Genomic DNA, 21,583 nt, shown 5'->3' with positions numbered 1-21,583 from the left:
GTCTTTAAACGCTTCAGATGTAAAGTTATTCACTGTCAAAGTGGCGCCAAAATGAATGGCAGTCAATGGAATGCTAACGGGAGGTGATGGCTTGTTAGCATCAAAATGGCGCCATAGGAAGTTCGCGGTCCGAGGAGAAGCTTACCCCCTTGGGCATTAACAGGTTGCTGCGCTTCGGTGGCCGTCATGTTGAATGTAAACAAAAAGCTGCTTGCCGTCGCTGCGCAATCGTCATTGTGTAAAGCCTGCCTCAACAGTTGTGATTGGTGCCTCGATTTGGAAAAATTGGAAATGGGCTTGAATGGGCTCTTGGCCAGACTGACTTGCAGAGCAAATCTCAAATTTGCCGGAAGTTCGTCAGGGTTTTCCCAGGCTACCAAAATTAGGAAGTCGCCATGAATAAATATATCACGAATATATAATTTGCTGAATCCGTCCCATATTATAAGAGTTCTTATACTAGTACTTTAAATAGCATTTTGTCAAATAGCCCAAGTTGGAGTTGGAGTAACTGAGCTTCCTACAAACTTACAAACTTAGATTTAGTGCCCCACTTTAGTGTTGCGTCTGAAGCTGAGCTGGTTTTATTATTTTTGAAAAAGGCTCTTTGACTTTTGATAGGATATTTTGCAGGGAAGTGAGCCAATGATACAGTGCATGAGAAAGCTGACGTGGCATCATGGCAAAGGCTTTGTTTGGATCGATAGTTCCAAGGCAAGTTGTGTTAAATATTTTTTTAAAAGTCTTGTACATAATAGAATTATCCATCTTTACTTACGACCTACACACCTTCCCACACTACACACATTCCCACAGTTATACTGAGGCCATATCATATATTCTCCAACCTCCATTTCCAATATCTCATATACACATTAATATGTACACAATGTACACACCTAAATATTTCTGATTTTAATATTCATCTAATCTGTTTACGTGCATTTTTGAGTTTACATGGATGTATGATCCTTATCGACCAATTCAGCCTCAGACAAAGGTAATTTGATACAATGTTCTAACAATGTGTAATATCCCTCTGACACTGATTTACACGTTTAAGAGGTGTGAAAAATGTAAATTTTGCACACAGCCCTGTAATTTTAGGATGACACACATCTTGTGACCAGCAGTGAGAGTCAGCGTGTTAAAGATGTGTTTGCTATTACAGAAAAACATTGCCTGGAAGGAAACTATTGTAGCTACAATAACTATAGGCTGATCAATTACCATCAGTATCAGATCCATTTACAGTTTGATCACATGTCCCAGTGGAAGACATGTTTTGCTCCACATTCATGTAAAATAAGTGCTTTGTCCAATTTAGTGGCAAGGCAGCATGACTTTGTACTGTGTGTAAACAGTAACACCTTAGAGAAGATGGGACATGTTTTATTGTGAAAGTTAATTAAAGTGAAACAAATTCACCTCTTAGTGAAGTACCCTACAGTTACTCCTCAGAACAGCGACGTGGTGTCACTAAATCACACCGGAGGCTAGCGATAAAGTCAGTCTTTCAAACAGACCATGTTACAGTAACACTCGCCAATAAATCCAGTAACATCTAAACCTGAAATAAACTGCTTTAAGCGGAGCGACTGCTGCACCGGGCAGCCAATTCAGGGGCAGTGAAAACTGGTGACGCTGGTTCGGGAAAAACTGTTAAAAATACAGAAATAAAGCTCGCAAATCAATATCTTAATTTTTCTAACACAGTCATGCCAACACATCTTCCTTTCTTCTACCTTTTCTCCACCCTGGCATGTAGGAAACATTTAGTCTGGTCTAGTTTTTTTTTTTTTTACAGATTTATGTTTTTTTTCAAAAAGATCAAATAAAAAAGATCAAAAGACAGAATAAAAAAAAAAATCACTCTTATACAGTAATTACTCAACGGCACATTGTTTTTCTGGTGACTGTACAGATTTAGTCTCTTTTTCCTTGTCCTTATCATTAAACTTAAATGTAAATGTGGTCTCAACCAATCAGCAGTGTGCAACCAGAAGCAGTCAGCTGATTCTTTCCTTTATTTCCCTGTGTGGCTAATTTATTTGAACGTCTCTTCTCTTTGGTCCGGCATTTGAAAGACAAACCGCCACAGGTCATCACAAAGACAAAGGCCACCGGCAGCCACTGTCCATGTGATCCATCAGCAAACATAAAGGCAACTTATCTCAGACATCCTGAGGAAGATCCTGGTCTCTATATCCTGAGGAAGAAAAGAGAAAGACTTTTGGATGCTTGTAGACATGATTGTAAAATCTTTTATCTGGCTTTTATGGGCCCAGTTAAGGGGGTTTTAAGGCGCTACATGTAATTACTAAACAATTATTTTGAACTTTTGACAATAATTGCCTTTCTCCATTTCATTTAATTGAGAGAAATGAAAGCAAAGAGGTTGCCAACAAGCAACAACAAGGAGCTTGGCTGGAGCAATAAGAGCTAATGCTCAATTATCGGCTGGCAAGCTATTTCCCCAGCTTCCCCCAAGGTGGCAAACAATACCAGTCTGGTTTGTATTATGATTTTAAATAGATTGGAAATGTTAACAAACTCAATCAGTGATGAATAAGAAACTTATCTTGTTATTAATGAGCCAACATTTCCAAACACAGAAGTGTAACAGCGTCACAAAGCACGCAGTTGTTGCTTCACTCATTGTGTTCTGCTAAGCATCAACAGACTCGGACAGGTGTTGTTGGACAAGTCCTCCTGTAACTGCAACATCAAGAGGAATCCCTCCTATTAATCTTCAACTTGTGTTTTTAAAGGTACCCTGTGCATTTGTTGACTACTAGTAGCACTATGGAGCAATGTTTTTAAGAGTACATCTCTTTTTTGTTATCATCACATCCACTCGCACAAGGGCACGCATGCATTCGGGTTTAGTGATACACCACCCTGCGGGCGGCTTCACGCGTCTCCACTGATCAACAGGTGGTGGTGGTTACACGCCAAGAAACTGAGCAATGCACCAACAAGGCAGGGAAGAAGAATACTGCTACCAAGCAAACATGTAAACAGTTTCAAAATTTTGGGGGGAAAATTGACAAAACTCCACAGGGCACCTTTAAATGAATATTGGTAGCTGTAAAAGAAACATCAAATTTCTTTTTCATTTTTTTCCATTTCTTTTTCATTCAATTCCACAAAATGTAAATCCTTGTTTAATGTGTAGGTGAGTTAGATCATCATCTACACCATCTGTAACCTGACAAAAATGAAAATCTAAGCTTATGACTTGCCATGACCACTCAAGGTCCACTTGATTAGCTTTTTCTGGAGCTTTTAAGCCACACATACACCTTCATCAGCAGATGGAATTTGCTAAATTATCCTGGAGCTTTGAACAATATTACATGGTTTTCATCTGCTGATCAAGTCGGTGTAATTAAAGCTCTGGAAAGGCTAGTAAATGGACCTTTGATACACGCCTTTTTTAAGCCAACACGGATGAGAAGTCCTTAAAGTGCGTCAAAAGGGCCACCTCTGTGACAATTCAGCAAACTCCATCCATTGACTTTCAAGTTCAAAGCTTATAAGCTAGTAAGTGGACGACTATTTCCAAAGTTTGCTTTAATGCCTTTGCCATCATCTGTGCTTGCTTGTTTGTATGCCACTTGTTTGTATGTTTGAATCATTTTTGCTTGGGCCTGCTGTCATTATAGATGTAATGTCATTTATTTTAATTTGTTAACCATTGTATTTTAGGATGCCTATTTGTCAGCTGGCTGGGGACTACAGCTGGAAATTAGCCATAGAGGCTAAAGCTACTCCTTTTACTGTACAGTGTATTAAGGGGGACTGTCCACGACATTATAAACTAATAAACTAAACTTAACTTAGTTCAAGAATTAACTTTAATGCCTAAGCTTATGAGATGTTTGTGAAGATACCAAACATAATACGTGAATCCTGTCCACCCAGATAAAAGATCATGAGAAAGTATTTCTAAGCCTGGGAAATGGGGTTATTTGTTTTGGCTTTTTCGGAATCTATGTTAAAATTAGCACTGCTGACTATTATTTCAGTGAAGTGCTTCTAACAACACTCACTCTTCAGTGAGGGAGAAAAAAAAGAGAAACACCTACCATCAGAAACTTCAGTTCATGGAGAGCGAGAACCGAGGGAGGAGACAAGAGAGACAGATAGTGATGAAAACCATGAGCCTCGTTGTTTAACACTTTTTAGGTATTATCATACAGAAGTTAACTGTTAAGGCACAAAAAGAGAAGTTCTAGTCATTTTCAAGGGAAAAGAAAAACATTTCAACAAGATCTGACCTCGCTTTAACTCAGATACATTACTTGATCAAATGAACACACATACGGTAACATAAGCCTGGTTTGCTGGATTGATTGGCAGAAATATGGAGATAGGGATGAAAAAAAAGAAGACTGAAGAAGAAAAATGTAGCGGAGAAGAAGGCTGTGGGGGCAGAGAGTGGGAGGAATACTGTGCGAGAGAGAAAGAGATCAAGATCAAATAGGAACAATCATTAGATAGAGAAAGAGGCAGAAGGAAGGCGATCAGTGGGAGGAAGATAATACCATGATCATTAGATAGATAGGAGGAAGAGAAGAGAGGGAGGGGGGCACAAGAAAGAAAAGGAGGGGTGTTTGTGGAGAGGTATGGAAAGAAAGAGAACATTGATCATATGGAACACAACAATCAGAGAGGGAAGGAGAGATAAATAAATATCCCACATTATCATAGGGATTCACTGCATGAAGGAAGAAAGAGGGAATAGCTGAATAAGAGCATCCTGAAGCTGCAAAGACAAGTATTGTGGTGATGATTGAATAGTTGAATAATAATTAGAAGCAAAAGGCATGCATGATTTTAGCCTGGCCTTCACCACTAACAGGGTAATGATTTACATATTCAATAATATTTGTGAGTGCAAACAGGAGTATTTTTACCAGCAACAATTCAATAAGATATGTGCACAGAGGCCACAGTGGGGAGCAGTCAACACACACGAAAATAAAAAAAAAAAACACACCAGGGGGGACGTTCACTCCCACACACACACGCACACACGCACACACACGCACACACATATTCTTGCAGGCATGTACATACCAACATGCATTGGGTTGCACATGCAGGCAGCAATTACCACAAATGCACAATCATACACACAAAGGAGAGAGCGCTGTGGTAATTCAAAGGCTGCCTTTGTGCAATGAGAGAATAGTGACTTTTTACGTGTGTGTCTGTGTGTGTGTGTGTGTGTGTGTGTGTGTGTGTGTGTGTGTGTGTGTGTTTGTGTTTGTGCGTGTGTGTACTTGTTCATGCATCAATGCCTGAGGAGAACACTACTTTCTGACAGAGAAGGCAGTAAAATGACCTAACCTCTCTCATAATTTTCTTTCTTTCTTTCTTTCTTTCTTTCTTTCTTTCTTTCTTTCTATCTTTCTCTAACAGCTGGGCACTGTAGTTTTCAGCAAATGTTACTCAAACAGCAGTAAATAGTGCATTTATTGGGGACTATTTTCAGTTGTGGATTAATACACATTTGGTGCATAGTGAGTATTTACGGTATCAGGACGGTGTATGTTTGACTGAGTCAAAATAAATGACGTGTGTTCATTGTAGTTAAGAAACATGTAACCCAATGCAATAGCACTGAGGAATAAGACAACACTTGTTAGTAGGATCAGTTCATTGCTGGTTTTTCATGGGATTTGTTAAAAACTAGAAAAGCATAGAATATTACCAGACTTATCCTTTAAATATCTTATTAAAAATAACTTAATACTGAAATAGCATGTGAGAAAAACCACCTAGAGGTCATAGAAAGTTAGCTCTCAGTTTCATTGGCTGATTTCCCACATTTCTACAGGCTGTGGCATGCTGTGAATGTTATTTTTTATAGTTGTTTGGATGAACTCCAACTACTGCATGTCACATGTGAGACAGAAAAGCACAAGAAAAGGAGACAAGACGAAAATAAAAAAGAGAGGTGAAAAGAAGACTGTCAGACAAAAAGATAAACACAGCTGGAGAAGTACTGACTTGCCAGGATGACCATGTCCATTCCCCAGAAGATGCTCATGATCCATCCAACCATGATAACAGCTGTCAGTATCTGGATGAGGGCTGCTGCCACGTTGAGCCAGAACACACAACAAACACCTCGTTCTGAGATCAGCTCGCTGCGAGCGCCACACAGCACTGTGAACGCTGAGATAAAGGTACCTGCGGGGCAAAAACAGCAAAAACATCCTGTTACCAAACATTTATACTACACAGTTCATTAAAAAAGGTTTGTGCATTTGGCTCCATGATGTGTTAAGCCCAGCATGATCCAAAAACTTGAAAGGAGTTTTTGTCTTTGGTTCATTTCCCAGTGAAGTATACCAGACAACAGACTTTCTAATGAAATAACCCAGGCAAAGACACATACTTGCCTCGACTGTAGTATATTCCAGTGTAATTTGAGCTAAATGCTAATGTAACGTCAGCATGCTAATATGCTCACAATGACAGTACGCTAACATGCTGATGTTTAGCAGATTATGTTTACCAGTTCACCATCTTAGTTTGGCGTGTTAGCATTTGCTAATAAGCACTAAACAGAATGACTGATGGGAATGTCATTAGTTTTGTCATAAACCAAAGTATTGGATGACCAAAGGTTCGTCGCTTTATAAAAATATGGTAAAGAGAATAAAACTCCCCTCTGTCCAGAAGAAATAACAGGTTTAGATTGTGGAGTGAAGCTGCTTGACACAGCTGTATATCACACCGTCATGTGTCAGTATTTCAGTTATCTGGCTACGGCATCCATGAATCTTTGCCTTGGAAGAGAAAGCATAGAAAGACACGGACACATCGATGCTCAAATCCACTAGGCTAAAAACAGGATTATCTCTGTGGGCAATCCTTGTCTGCCTGAATGAAATCCAATATCACTTATCTGTTATCTGGAGACCTGGACCTTACCAGGCCCCACTCACTGTACAGTACTGTGTATGTGTGTGTGTGTGTGTGTGTGTGTGTGTGTGTGTGTGTGTGTGTGTGCGCGCGTGCGTGTGTGCGTGTGCGTGCGTGCATGTGTGCGTGTGTGTGTGTGTGTGTGTGTGTGTGTGTGTGTGTGTGTGTGTGTGTGCGCGCTGAGCATGTGTGAGTGACACACAAAGAGGTATGTCTTTGTCTCAAAATCAGATTATTCATTACAGGATGTTTCCATGACAACATTCCCTCAGGAATAGGATATATAAAATATGAATTTTACTCAAAATTCAGATTTGACAACTTCATTGTACCAGCCTGCAGTGTTTTCGCTGTCACTATTTCACATTCTAGCAGTATTCGTTTCAGCCTACCTGATCATTTTTGTGAATGGGGCATGGCATTCTTTCAAATACAGCCTCTTTTCCTAACTCTATTATCCAATCCTGAGAAGTTGGTCCTAAAGAAAGCTCCTGAGAATAATTTGCCATCCAATCATTTTTTGCACCCAAATCTTGTTCCCAAACACATTTAAGGGGTTCAACAGTTTTATTCTCCTCATAATCCAACAGGATTCTGTAATAATATTCATTTTATTTCACTTCACGGGCTTGTATTATTGAGTATGTTTTTATTCCTAACTTTAATTTGTGAGACATGCCAGTTTGCATTCATATAATTCAGATTGTATAAACAACCTTCTGCATTTTACAGCAGTTATTGTTGATAAAAGTGTCACTGAACTGGCTGGTTAAAAGATTAATTGAATGCAATAAGACATTAGTCTTTTGGTTCCACTCAGAATGCATTCATTTAGTTAGTATTTATTCACAAAGTCTCATTGAGTATAAAATTGTAAAACTGCCTGACTGTGAGGTGTTTTGTTAACGATTGACTCAAGTCCTTGAAATGTTTTGATTTTATACAAAATCCTAAATTATTCACAGAATCAGCTAATGTTTAGACCTTCTCTTTGCAGGCTTTCTTTTGCAAATACTGAACTGAATACTGTGAATACTGAATGCCACACAATAAATGCCTGGTGGGCGTTGCGTGCACTATGGCCTTGGCCCTTCTCTTTCTGCGAGCTCCATTTCTTGTCACATAGGAAGAATTTGCAAAGCCGAGCAGGTGGGGGGAAGGAGGAACAAGAACGGCCAGACCGCCAGTTGCATCTTGTTTCTCGGGAGTGAGGAAAGGCCAAAGTCGACTCATGTTGAAGTTTCTTGTCACTTTTTCTCTCTCCGTCTGTTACTCTGTTTTTCTCTCAAACTGTCAAAATCATATCTCTCTTTCTGATTAGCTATAAGTTATCAGGTAAACTAAAACCTGAAAGCTCTGTCATGACTCTTTCTATAGAAACACAGACATACCGATGTGTCCCATAATCTCTGACGAGTCTGAATGTACACCATAATATTTACTTGCACATGCCCTGCACTGGCCTTATTAGGAATGGTTTCAAGCACAATAAGGGGCGGCTGTGGCTAAGGTGGTAGAGCGGTCGCCTACCAATCAGAAGGTTGGTAGTTCGATTGCTGCAGTCCCCCTTCCCATGTCGAAGTGTCCGATGCTGCGCCACCGGAGTGTAAATGTGTGTGAATGTTGTACTATGTAAAAGCGCTTTGAGTAGTCGTCGACTAGAAAATCCATTGTCCATACATTTACAATCCCAGAATAGAAAGCAGCCCAGCAAAAAGTAAAAAAAGGCAACATTCACGTGTGGAAAAGTAGAGATCAGTTCGATTTTTACTTTTCCTTTCAAGCTTTTAACCGATGCTCTTTTCAAAGCATCTCACGGAAAGAGCAACATTGGGCTAAAATGAGCTTCCACCCAGAGCCGATCCGGTCTGATCAGACAGAAACATTTTTAGGTCGCAGAGGTCGCGCCCACCAGCAGATGCTCTGGCTCCTGCTGGAGCTGCCCACCTCCACACATTAGCCATGATTGACAGCAAGCTGGTGGCTGAATGGTTAGCCTACACATCACTTCCATCTTTGGCATGTAAAACAGGATTTATACAATCTGGAATGTTTTTTCAGATACCAGTCGTGTGTGTTGCGTTCACTGAACAGTAGGTTTCAATCATCAGTGTTGAAAAAAATGTGTGTTTGCTATATCTGCCAACATAACATGATCAACATGTATGTCAATTAGGGCTGCAAGTAACGATTATTTTCATTATCTTGTATAAAATGCCAGCCAATAGTGAAAAGCAAAAGGGGCCTTTTCTAAATGCTTGTTTGTTTTACAGTCCAGTCCAACCTATTAGGTATTCAAGAAAATTAGCAAATATCTACACATCTGAGAAATTGAAACCAATAAACGTTTTAGTAATTTAATCCATCAAAAAGTATTGATTAAAGCAGCTTTAATTCACTTTCAAATTGGACAGCTCTATTGTCCAGTAAAATTTCACCTGATATGTGTGATCCACCATGACACTTTCACAGAGCAAAGCTGATCTGCTGTGGTTCCATTTATCGGCATCCATCCAAGAGATCAGCATCAGATTTCTGTGCTTTCTCGTTATCCTACCAATGTATCTTTGTTTCATGAACAGAAGTTATTATTGGAACAAAATTCATGGCTGTGAACATGGCAGCTGTTGGATGTTAAGGGAAATATCCTAAATCATTGAAAGGACATTTTCTGTGAATGAAAGATTAAATCTACACTACAGGCAATATAAATCAGTAACACACACACAAAAAAAAACTAGCTCACTGTTCCACACTTTGCAGCTGCTGACCTTTCAAACTGCACCATAATGATCTGAACAAGGCAAACCATCAAGGAAATAGCTTGCTGTGTATAAATGTGTGCATTTGGATGAAAACAATTTAACCTATTTATGTGCTCAACAATCCTCCACTGCAATAATAAAGGTTCATTAAATCTTTAATTGTTTCAGTTTGAGAAATCTACTCGAACAATCCACCATGTGTGAACAGCTCTTGGATGTTGCATGTGAGAGATGTGTGTGTGTGCGTGTGTGTCTATGTGTGTGTGCCTAGATATTACCCAGACTAATGACTATAATTACACAGAGAACTCTACAAAGCACCCACTGGTAGAGTGGGAGGTTAATGATGGAGTGTGTGAAAGACAGAAAGATAGAAAGAGAAGGAGACATATAGGGAGAGAAAAAAAGAGGGAGAAGGCAAAGAAAGGGAATCAATTGAATGTGAAAGACAGGTGAACTGTAAAGCAGTCTTCAATCATAGGACTTTTCAAATTTTATTGGACCAGAAGGATCAAATTCTGATACTACTGTACAGTCGGGAAAAGGTCTTTTGGGCCAGTGTACACCACGTGCAATAATGACTGTGATTGATGTGCCAAAATGGCCTCACAGCCCAGTACTGTTCCTGGTGCTTGCTCTACAACCACGCATCGTCTGTATTTAACAGGAGTTACTAGGAGGCCAATTCTCCACTTTCCACAGAAGCTAGTCTCCTCCCCACACCTCCAGACCCGGTAAATCAGCAAACAAGCTGACCCCCTTAAAATGTCAAAGCAAAAGTGTTACAGGGATTAGAAACTCCAAGGCAATAACAACATTTCAAATTGTAATCCATTACACAACGTGCTGCTGAAAAAAGTACTGTAATCAAGTAAAATGTTACTGCCCTACACTGCTGTAAACAAGATAAAAGAGAGACAGAGCGGGGTGGGAGGGGAACTATTTTAGTCCTATACTGTAAGTCAAATGTATACCCTTTTAGAATGCACACACACATTTTAAATGTTTAATTTGAATCTGTCAATTACATTAGTCTACAGGCCTCAGCTATTAACAGCTGTCTGCTACATTTTGTTTAGCTATTTTTCTGTTTTTTTTCTGTCAAATATCAATATCACTAATCTGCATTTCTATCCTAGCTCAGTGATATTTGCAACCAGTGACTGGTACTTGATCGGTTTATCATAAAAAGCGTCATCCATATACAGGATCTCTATGATTAAACTTCTCTTCGGCCTTCACCTACAAAAACATCAGTCAGGTCATGATGAGAGACATTAAACCATCCTGGCATCACACGGGAATGTTCACTTCTCAGCAGCAGCAATTAAATCAACTGTACCATGTGCCATGCCCTGAAGGATAGAGCCTTTTATAAGCCTTACAGCCATCCATAATATGTGCATCTGATTTTAAGTGTTGACCAGAGTCAGAATACACTATACTATGTGGGTGAGGATTTCCACGGTAACATAAGAGTGAAATGCTTTTTCCCAAACCATAACCCCTAAAATGAACCCTATTGACATTTTCCACAGTCTTTTAAAACTAGATCAAACTCCAAGATGGCTGTGACTTTCGACCTACATCTTACTTTTGTGGTGAGCCCATTCAGTCCTCATAAAGATAGAAGTCCTGCGGTGAGCTGTTGCCCCCCCCTCCACAATAAGTATGTGTAATTATTTACAAGCCGAAGGCTCTTTAATCAGTTTACACTGCATAACTAACAGCTTCTCTGGTACTAAATAGATTTTTTACTCAGTCTTCATTACATTGCAGGGGCAATCTAAGGTGCTGGCAAAATGATGCCAAGCAGGATTAATGTTAAAAAGCTAAAGCAAGTGGACCTGAGAGAAGGAGGTTGTCAGGTTGAATCCTTCAAACTCGCTGTAGAGCTCTTGGTGTAGAACAAAGGCTCTTTATATCCAGTCTAGAGTGTAGAAATTCTCATAAAATCAAACCTGCTTGTTAATTTTATATTTTATATGTACTGTATGGACCCATTTGTTTGTTATCTGAACTGTCAGAAAACAACACATGTGGCTTTATCGCACTGTATGTGAAATGGTGTTTTACTACAGTATGAAGTTGACACTAGAAATTGTTGTTTGCATCCTTACTGTCTCCTACAGTACCAACAGTCAACATTTGTTTCTTCAACTACGATTTGTTCCTAACCACAATCAAATACTTTTAGTTGCGTGTTGAATTATTCAACATTTTGAGAAATATTCTTATTCACTTTCTTTCTGGGAACAGATCTCTCATGTCTGTGCGTTAGTACGGTGCTAGAGCTAGGAATCAATTCATCTTAGCATTAAGACCGTTAACAGGGGAAACAGCCAGCCTGGCTCTGTCCAGAGTTTAATAATATGCTCACCTATTATTTGCCAAACAACTGTTTATTTATTATAATAGCTGTTTGTCTGTTCCACAAAATGCCCTGAATAGAAGAAGCTGCAGTTTTCAGTCAATTAGACCCAAACGCCCTGACCCACACACTCACAAACAGACGCATGTGTTTATTTCAGTCAGCGTAGTCATGGCAACTAGTCACAGCTATTCAATAAAATGTCAAGGCATTCAGGCCAACCTACATACACACTCACACTGTGCAACACACACACACACACACACACCCGCACACGCACACACGCATGCATGCACGCACACACACACGCATGCATGCACGCACACACACACACACACACACACACACACACACACACACACACACACACACACACACACACACACCTAGATGAGGTGTCGCCTTGATGCTTTTCATATGTGTTGGAGACACAACATGTCAGGGCAACGTGCCTGCCAAAACGCGGGGAAACAAATCATTTCGGTCACAGTGTTTGCTGACCTTGTTTTCATACATGTCTGTTTGTGACATTTTCAAGCACTCAGTGATTTGACATTTACTGTAGAAAGGTTGCAGCGAACAGACTGTTGAATGTGAAAGAGTGAGAGAAAAAGATTGAATGAATAAGAGAAAATATTCAGTATCAGTATCTCAAGCCCTAAAGCAGGAAAAGAGAAGATGGATGAGCTGACAAACACACACATACACCCACATACATGTAATAAGTCTCCAGAGAGCTCAGAGGCGAGGTACAGAGGGGACACACTTAGGTTATTTGGTGATGGACTCGGATCTGATTGATCACTTTGTAGACATCAGGCTCGTAAATCCTTCAGAGAAAGACATCACTTTGTGTATCTCTCTCTGTTGATTTTTGTTCTTTGTATGTGTTGTTCTCAGTCTGGCGCCACAGGCTTTGTCATGTACAAAGTGAGGATCAATATATCGATGAGGCTGACGCTGCATGCCATGTGTGTGTGTGTGTGTGTGTGTGTGTCTTTAGCCACTAGCTGTTCTAATCTTCTAATACACAGAAATGCATGCTCAGACAGTAAACCAAGTGGATGATTTAGAGGCAAGAAGGCACCCTAACAATAGAAAATTAGTGAATCTGCATCAAAATACCCGTAGTGAAATAGTGAGACAGACATTCTCAGAATACCTAAATCTCGAGATCAGTGGGGCTTTTAAAACGGGTGACTTGCACAAAGTTTAAAGCGAGTCAGACTCAGCAATACTGAGTTATAGCCATTTAAATTGAACATTTGCTGGAACGCCACTATAGGTAAAATGGCTTCTAATTGTATTGCTTGTACATATGTTATCAGAATTTGCAATTGCACACTGTGTCCAAGTGTTATGGCGATTTATTTAAAATGGACACCAACAATTTGGTAAGTTATACAAAAACAAAATGGGATATCCAAAAATGAATAACTTATGTTTTTCAAAATACACTCAGTGACCACTTTATTACAGTACACATGTCAAATCTAATGCAATCCAATACAACACTTGAGTAAATTCTAATTCACAGAGGTATTAATCAAAGTCTGTTGCCATTTTAACATGTGACTCTTACAACTTATTTACAATGAGTATATAGTACAACGCATTTACATGTATGGGTAGTTTATTGTATAATAAACTACCCATACATCTTGGCTGCGGAGTGGATCATCTTCTATGATCCTCTAGGAGGCAACGTGGATGGCATTAATTCATTTATAAGCAGAATCTCGGGTATCATTTCACAGCTGAAATAGATGCCAAAATTCACAATGTATATAATTATATGCATACTTTCCTCCTGATACAGTTTACAGTAAATATATTCTAAAACATGTTAAAACTACAGTGTCAAGTATTGTGATGATGTCTCTACCTGCTGTAATGATGTACCAGCTCACTGCGATGATGTCGTTGCCCGTAATGATGACACCTGTGATGGATTTTTATACCTAGAGTCATGCGATTTTAGCACCCTACATTCCCTGTGTGCATTTACACCTGCAGACTGAGGCTGTGTTTATTTACGCGCTGACACGCTTATTATAGCACAAGGTGTGAATGGGGTCTCTCGCTATCTTTCTGAACCATTTTCTCACACAAGTAATCTGGACACAGTTCAGGTTTACTTTCCGGCATTCTTTTTTTTTTTTTTGCCTGCAGTTTTATTTGGCTCAGCCTGCAAACTTTCCATGCAATGTTTATGGTCACTCTACATTCCCCTCTGATTGCCTTCATGTTTGTTTATCTTGTTATTGGCTGGCATGTCTGTGTGAGTCTTCCAGTTTTATGACCGCTCTGTCTCTTGTTTTACTATTTTTTCTATTTTCTTCTTAACTTTATTTTCTTCTGTCCCTTTCTCAGTTCGCCTGACATTTACAAGCACGTAAGCAATGAATTCAGAATGAATTACAGATGGAGAGAAGAGGGAAGTGTGATTCCCAACTTACCGAGTCCAGGTATGAAGGTGTTCAGAAACAGACAGATGACAGCCAAAGGGAATGGCATTGTGGGTATTGCAGCCCGCAGAGGACCCTTCTTCTCCCTGACCTCCACCACCACTCCTCCACCTGCTGCAGGGGCCCCAGCAATGGCTTTGGCCCCAAGATGGTCCCCGGTCATAACACGGAACTGCTCTTTCTGTGCCATCTCGCCGTCTTTCTTTTCCTCTTTCTGGTTTATTAGGTCTGAAAACATGATGTAAGTAAATATGCAGGTAAGCTAGTTGAGGGTATTTTGAAGGTTTCTACAAAAGGATTTGAATATGTTTTCCTCTCAGTTCCTCTCCCTCTAGACTAAGAAATAGAAGCCGAAAATAATCAATCTTGAGTCAGTGTATCCTTTGAGAATTGGATACAATATTCAGCAGTACATATCAACAGTTGGCTCACAAGTCACCACTTATGTCACATTCACTAGCAAATAAGTAACAACTAAAAGGAGTGTAATTCTATGGTAAATTGGTTGAAGAAAATCATCTTATGTCCATAGAATAACCAGAAATGTTTAAATCTCTCAATGAAATATCCTGTAATATTTTCCCAAAGTGAACTTTAAAAACCTTTAGATTGATCCAGCTGTTGAAGTCTCAAGAAGTCATAAGTAAAGCAAGACTTTTTCTTGGTGAAAAATCTCTTCAAGACTGTTGACTTCTCCTCAATTAAGTCCCTTTAAGTCCTTAAAAGTGAGCACAGTGTCTCATCAGAGGTCAGTGATATCTGACATGTGTTTCCATGTCCAGCATGTTCTTAAGAAATGTTGACTAAATGACAGTTCCTCTTTAAAAATGTTGAAAAGAAATCCTCGAAAGATGTGTAGCGCTTTTCAGTTATTTCACTTCCTTCCTTTTTTTTGATTTCTTTCTTTCTGTCAAATCATGCTCAACCCACACACCTCTCAAAGACAAAGAGAAAGTGCACACACAAGCCCCCTTTTTCTACTACTTCGCTCTCCTTCTCTCTCTCCCTGTCTCTCTCTCCCTCTGCTCCCCATCCTCTCCCTTTATTTAAAGGAACAGTGCACCTCTCTAATTTCATCGTTCGATAAGATGACATTCGACAAGCTCTCATTGAGTGCATCTGAACTGAATAAGAGATTAATGGCATAAATGCATTCAACTTTTATTCATATTATTCCTGTATGAGATGGACACGAAGAGGACCTATGGAAATGTTTTCTATAGTGTAATGCTATGAGATTATAGTTCTGTCTGTTTCATTTATTTAATTCATTTACAAGAAATTTAAGTGAGTAGAAAGGGATGATGGCCTAGATAAAAGAAGCATCAGCAAATGTCCCCAGTCTGTCATAATTGCTCATGATAATATAACATTATACAGCATGTTTTCAAATTCATGCTTTGCATGAATATATAACTATGAATATAGACAGACAGATTTGGTTGCATTATTCATGCAACCAAATCCCCTAAAGACCATATTTTTCTATCCCCTCATCCCCCCTCCTTCGACCCCTACTGTAACTCTGACTTTTATTTAGTTCTCTCTATTTCACTTTTTTACTTCTTCTTTTTCTTCCTCACCTCTTCTCCACTCTGTCAAGATGAGCTCCACTTCATCACAACTGGCAAGAAAATCTGTGCAACCCTGAAATTATTCTCTGCCTCTGTTTGTGTGTGTGTGTGTGTGTGTGTGTGTTTCCCTCTCTCTCTCTCTCTGGCGATCTCATCTTCTTCTCTTTCCCTCTCTTTCATTTCTATTTGGTCTCTTAGCAACCCAGGAAGCTGTAGGTAATTAGACGGAAGATATTTATCTCAAGATTTTTAGTCCCTTCTCCCTATCTCCCCCCTCCTCTCTTTCTCATCTGCCTCTCTCTCTCTTAATTTCTTTTTCAATTCCCACTTTTAATTTCCTTTTAATCTTTATCACAAAAGACAGCCGCCACAGAAGGTGGTTTTACTTCTTTTTGTCATTCAAAGCAGCATTATCATGTGTCTGATGGTGAGGGACTCTGAGAGAAATCTGGACCGCTGAACTCAATCATCATTGGATTGTTCAGCCCAAGGCATGCAGTGTAGTGCAATGAGCTGATGCTTATTACCATGACAACGTGATGAGAAAAGTTATACGGCAACCGTCTTAAAGTGACATATTGGTTTTGAGATTTATACCAGTTACTCAGAAATGTACGTCTGTTGGATTTGTTAGATATACAGTCTAATTTCCCCTTTCAGCACTTAAAGGTGAGCATTGTAATAACCTAATTGTGTGTGTGTGTGTGTGTGTGTGTGTGTGTACCATCTGTCAGGAAAAGCTGATATCACACACCCTATATATATATAAGTATGTGTGTCTGTGTGTTCATATGTGTATGTGCTACTGATGACATCCCATTGTGTTTCTCACCCTTGACTGGATCAGCCCCACAATGAATGTTCTGTTCACACACTCTTTCTCTCGCCTCTCTTTTACAGTCACAGCTGACGCTCACTGGCTTTTATGTTTCTCTGTTCTACCTTCTCTTCATTTCTCTCCCATAACACCACATGAATCCTCTGAAAGGGTGTATCACAGCAGATTACGTTTTCACTCAACTTTTTTCTTTTATAAACAGACATTATTTGATTATTAATTATTTGATTATTTGGCTCAACATCATCTGAGCTTTTTTAGTTCAAGCTCACTGGCTCTATATTTTGTGGCTTTAGTGATCATTAGATGGGTTTGTGTATCACCACATCTGAAAAAAAATACCAAATATATCTTGGTTGACACACACACAAACACACATTTCTGTAAAGAAAGTAATAGTCCTTTCTATAGCTAAAACTGATACTTTAGGGCTGTGACTGTCAGTGGTGGAAAATAACAAATACATTTACTATTGTAAGTAAGTACCACTATACTTTTTTATTTATTTCATGTGAGTATTTCTATTTCATGCAACTTCATTTTTTTACTTTTACTGGTAAGCTTATATATGATGAATTATAGATTAAACACAACAAAGCTGAGTCTAGTTGGAGCCCTTTGTCACATTTCAGATGTTTATGAATTGTTATTAGTTCCACTAATGAGACATCTCTCATTGGAGACCTCTCCAAACTTTAAGATGGTGTCATTTAAATAACTGCTCAAAGCCCAATCAGGTTAAAATGATTATTATTTCACAACAAAGCAAAGCTTAGAGGAAAGTCTAAAAGAAATTACTAATGTGGCCCTTGGGTGGGCCCTGACCCCTAGGTTAGGAACCACTGTAGGCGTACTAAACTACCAAACTGTTTTTAAAGTAACCGGTTCCAACATTGAAATGCTACCGATGGATTGTTGCATGTATTAACACAATCTAATAATGTCATATATTATATATGATATGAAATCACTCACAGAATCAGGGCTTAAACTACATTTAGGATTTTAATGAATGACTTTTACTTGTAATGGAGTATTTGTACACTTATGTACAGTATTTGTATTTTTACCAAAGTAAAGGATCTTCTTCCATCACTGGTGACTGTAAAAACCTCTGGCTGCTTGCTTGTGTCCTCATTTCTTTTAGCTACAGGTAGGTCACGCTGACAGACTAATTTAATAGGACATCTCCACATTCCCTTCGTTGTCTCATGAATTAGTATTTTCATCAAACCAACAGCAAATCCAAAGTGTTTAAGTGAGATATGGTGGCTTTTAACATAATTGTTGTTGATTGTTGATTTACAATTGCAACAAAGAAGCGCTTGACTGCTCTATCTCCCGCCTGATTTATTTCCCTCATTAATATGCAAAGCTATGCAGTAAGGTCTTCCAGAATCTAATTAGACCATCTCCTTCAATGCATCACCTGTTGTGTGAGTGTAAAGCTCATAAGATTGTGTATGTTCACACCCATATATGGGTAATCTGGGTTTGAAACTATTTAAAGATAAGCTGGGCGATGACGTCACCACGTTGACGTCATTTAAGGCGTTGTTCTGGGACAGGAAGAGAATTTTTTTTCAGGTCAATTTGTCTTGAAATGTCGAGGAAGTCGAACAAAGTAAGAGCACTGAGAATTAAACTCAAGTGTGTTTAATTTTAGCATTGACCCCAGACAGAGACCATCTGGGAGGGCTTTAAGTTGTTACATTTGACTTGGTACATAACTCCAATATTACACATGGTTTAGCTGATAAAAAACTGAGTTGAGATAAATCAAACATGCTCTCACTGAGCCGCTGTTCTCATGAGTGCAATTAAAATTAGATTAAGCAATTCCTCATTCTTGCTGCAGTCGACATAGGGCAATAAAAAACATGGCTTTGGAAACTAATATGAAACATTTAAAAGTATATAGAATGTGAGAGAGAAGAGAAAAGAGAGAAGAACGACATCTGCTGGTCACAGAGGTGCATCACACAAACTGCATATTAGAGCGCCTGAAGTCTCTCTTGCAGGGACCCACTTACCTGAAAGAGAGATAGACAGGGACCCCCATCTACATGCATTGTATCACATTTAGTTGCATATTAAACTAGGCCCACATTATATAATAATAATAATAATAAGTCTATACACACACCTTTTTATGGTGCATACAATACTAAGCTATTCAAATAATAATTCTGAACATGTTCTTACTGGACTATTTGAAACCTTCCCTATGGGCCAGTAAGCCATGTTTGTTTTAGATTTTACGAATAGGCCCTTTAATCTTTGCTAATAATTTGTTTCATGTTCATGTGTATTTTCAGACATATTTGGCAGGCAAGGATGCTGACCGTAGACCTATCAAAAGACAGGCATAAACAATCACATTAAAGAGTTAAATGTGATTGTTTATGCCAAGCCTGTGGTGCACATCTGAATTTCCTGTGGCTTTCACTGCCAGAAACCACATCAATTCTAAAGTGTCACTACTGTTTAACAGCCTTTTAAACAATAGTGAAGAATTTCATTATTTCTGATCAAAGTTTGCCTTACATGGTGAATTAAAACAAAGAAAAATTAAGGCAATAATGTACGATTAAAAAAAAAAATCTTATTATATCAGAAAACAATATTTCTATACATCAATTGAAACCACATTTGAACCCACAAAAGAACAGATAATGAAATAAGAAGTCATTTGAGGGGTTATATTTATTTTTAAGCTAATAGAAAACCCTTAAAAATAGAGAAAGTTATGAAGATAAATCACCAGTACACCATCACTTGGGCTCGGCTCAGTGAGCTGTTAAGTGTGGTGTTAAACCACAAATTGGGTCAGTTGGATGGAAGCTTCTCTTTGGCCTGCATGAGGTTCTTGACCCACTGCAGAGACGGGTCGGCACAAATTTGAGCACCATTCTTCATCGTAAAGCTAAAAAAGAGACAAAGATTGTCGATGCAGGTTTCAGTGTCAATTATTTTGTAATGGATAGTGTGGTGTTTTTTATATCCAATAAACATATCAACATTTGAACTTATATTGTGAATTTTTTGCCGTTTGTTGTTTATATGTAAATGCTTACATGCTTGTACGTACAGTTTGTGTTTGCTTACATTTCTGTATGTCTACACGTAAATCTTCCTGTGTATTTGTTCTCGGCACTGTGCATAAATACAGCTACTAAGAACCTGAGTCCATTTTTTTGTATATTTAAACATATAAGGTCAACATAAGGTGATTCTGAATTTGATTTTGAACTTGTAAAGTTGAAGTTTTATAACAGGAGATAAGACACTCACAAGACGCCGTCCATTGAACACCGCTTGTCCGTGTATTCGTAGCTCAGCACCCGGTCTCTACGCAGCCTTGAAGAGACAAACTGAAAACAGCACTCATTTGGACCAAAGCTGCCTGGGAAATCAAAAAAACAAACAAAATGACATCAACATAGAGAGAGACTTTGTGGTATTCTACACAAAACCATTATATCGACATAAATGTGCACATTTACCCTATAAATGACAATGCAGCTGCAACTTGCTGAGCAAGGCTGGCATTTGATTCTGATATGATTCAACATTTTCCTAAGTAACAAAAACAGTTAAATAATGTAAATGATCTTAACTTATATAAAGCTTATTAACTTATATAAAGCTACTGCAAATTGTCATCACGTGTTTATTTGTTAAAACAGTAACTGTTGATAATGTTTTCATTTACGAGATGTTTTAAGACCTTTCCGTTCCAAACATAACAAACAAAATAAGACAGTGTAAACCTTATTAGGCTGACTTAACTGAGTAGCTTTTGTTTGTTTTAATCTCTTTTTAAATTATGGAACCGTATCATTGATTATACACTGAATTGGTCCCCAAAAGACATATTACTGTAAGAAATTATTACAGTGACCTAAAGATAGATTTGACAGCTTACCTTGATGTGCCAGAACAGCAAGAGATGAGAAAAGTAAGGCACAGGTCACCAGAATGACGGGGTTCTTCATCATCATCATCTTGATTGGCTTCTGTTGTTTATCTTGTTGTCTTAAAGGTGTCTGTCTCCTTTCTGTTCGCTTTACTCATAGCCCCTCACTTTTATTATGCTGCGTGTGTGTGTGTGTGTGTGTGTGTGTGTGTGTGTGTGTTCCATTACACAATAAAAGACCATAACTTGAAACTACCCAATAAGCAAACAAATCGCAGTCATGTGGTCAACACTTCTCAGTAAAAAGAGAGACTGGGGGAAGAAGAGTGAGGGGCGGAGGACAGAGGTTGTTGTGGGTGAGAGCAGCTTCTCAGAATCTATGAAATAGAAAACATATCCCCACCTCAGCAATTTTGTGTGTATGTGTGTGTGTGTGTTTGCAGATGCACTGTGGTTTGAAGCACCTCTCCGTCTTGCTGGTTCATGTGGTTTTTTTAAAGGATATGGTTTAAAATTAAGAAACGTGATAAATGAAATATTATCTTTAATCTCAGTAATGGGTATAAACATATAGCAAGATAACATGCTAAAAAAAGGCAAAAAGGTCTATTTCAAGAAGCAGTTCAAATCTGTCACTTTCTGAAAATGTACAGTATCCGTACATAGAGCCGGTTAGGTTATCTTTTATTAGAGTTTTATTTTGAAA

At 38.7% G+C, this 21,583-nt stretch overlaps 2 protein-coding genes across 3 annotated transcripts; both read right to left on the bottom strand.

The window, feature by feature from the left end:
• Positions 1-1,517: 1,517 nt before the first annotated feature.
• On the bottom strand, positions 1,518-15,537 carry stum (stum, mechanosensory transduction mediator homolog). Of its 2 annotated transcripts, XM_035995155.1 has the most exons (5): positions 15,147-15,537; positions 14,538-14,782; positions 6,022-6,204; positions 4,092-4,100; positions 1,518-2,209 (listed from the first exon to the last, which is right to left on the bottom strand). In XM_035995155.1, the coding sequence occupies exons 2-5, from the start codon at positions 14,734-14,736 to the stop codon at positions 2,175-2,177; spliced, it is 426 nt and encodes a 141-aa protein (XP_035851048.1). In that variant the 5' UTR covers positions 14,737-14,782; positions 15,147-15,537; the 3' UTR covers positions 1,518-2,174. The 2 variants fall into 2 exon arrangements, with proteins under 2 accessions (XP_035851048.1, XP_035851047.1); XM_035995154.1 differs by having other exon boundaries at positions 14,538-15,537.
• Positions 15,538-19,646: 4,109 nt separating this feature from the next.
• On the bottom strand, positions 19,647-21,093 carry LOC116066407 (C-C motif chemokine 4-like). The gene is made up of 3 exons (XM_031322445.2): positions 20,887-21,093; positions 20,253-20,364; positions 19,647-19,884 (listed from the first exon to the last, which is right to left on the bottom strand). Exons 1-3 carry the CDS (start codon positions 20,963-20,965, stop codon positions 19,788-19,790), a joined length of 288 nt encoding a protein of 95 aa, XP_031178305.1. The 5' UTR covers positions 20,966-21,093; the 3' UTR covers positions 19,647-19,787.
• Positions 21,094-21,583: the final 490 nt, after the last annotated feature.

Source organism: Sander lucioperca, chromosome 19 (assembly GCF_008315115.2).
Source record: "Sander lucioperca isolate FBNREF2018 chromosome 19, SLUC_FBN_1.2, whole genome shotgun sequence".
Classification (NCBI taxonomy): domain Eukaryota; kingdom Metazoa; phylum Chordata; class Actinopteri; order Perciformes; family Percidae; genus Sander; species Sander lucioperca.
This window is presented reverse-complemented; position numbering and strand designations above follow the sequence as displayed.

Coding starts and splice junctions, on each gene's coding strand:
- stum (XM_035995154.1), bottom strand. CDS start 14,784: ATGTTTTCAGACCTAATAAACCAGAAAGAGGAAAAGAAAGACGGCGAG. Junction 6,205..14,537: donor CACCTTCATACCTGGACTCG/GTAAGTTGGGAA, acceptor TTTGCCCCGCAG/GTACCTTTATCTCAGCGTTC.
- LOC116066407 (XM_031322445.2), bottom strand. CDS start 20,965: ATGATGATGATGAAGAACCCCGTCATTCTGGTGACCTGTGCCTTACTT. Junction 20,365..20,886: donor TGCTGTTCTGGCACATCAAG/GTAAGCTGTCAA, acceptor TTGATTTCCCAG/GCAGCTTTGGTCCAAATGAG. Junction 19,885..20,252: donor TGTTCAATGGACGGCGTCTT/GTGAGTGTCTTA, acceptor TCTCTTTTTTAG/CTTTACGATGAAGAATGGTG.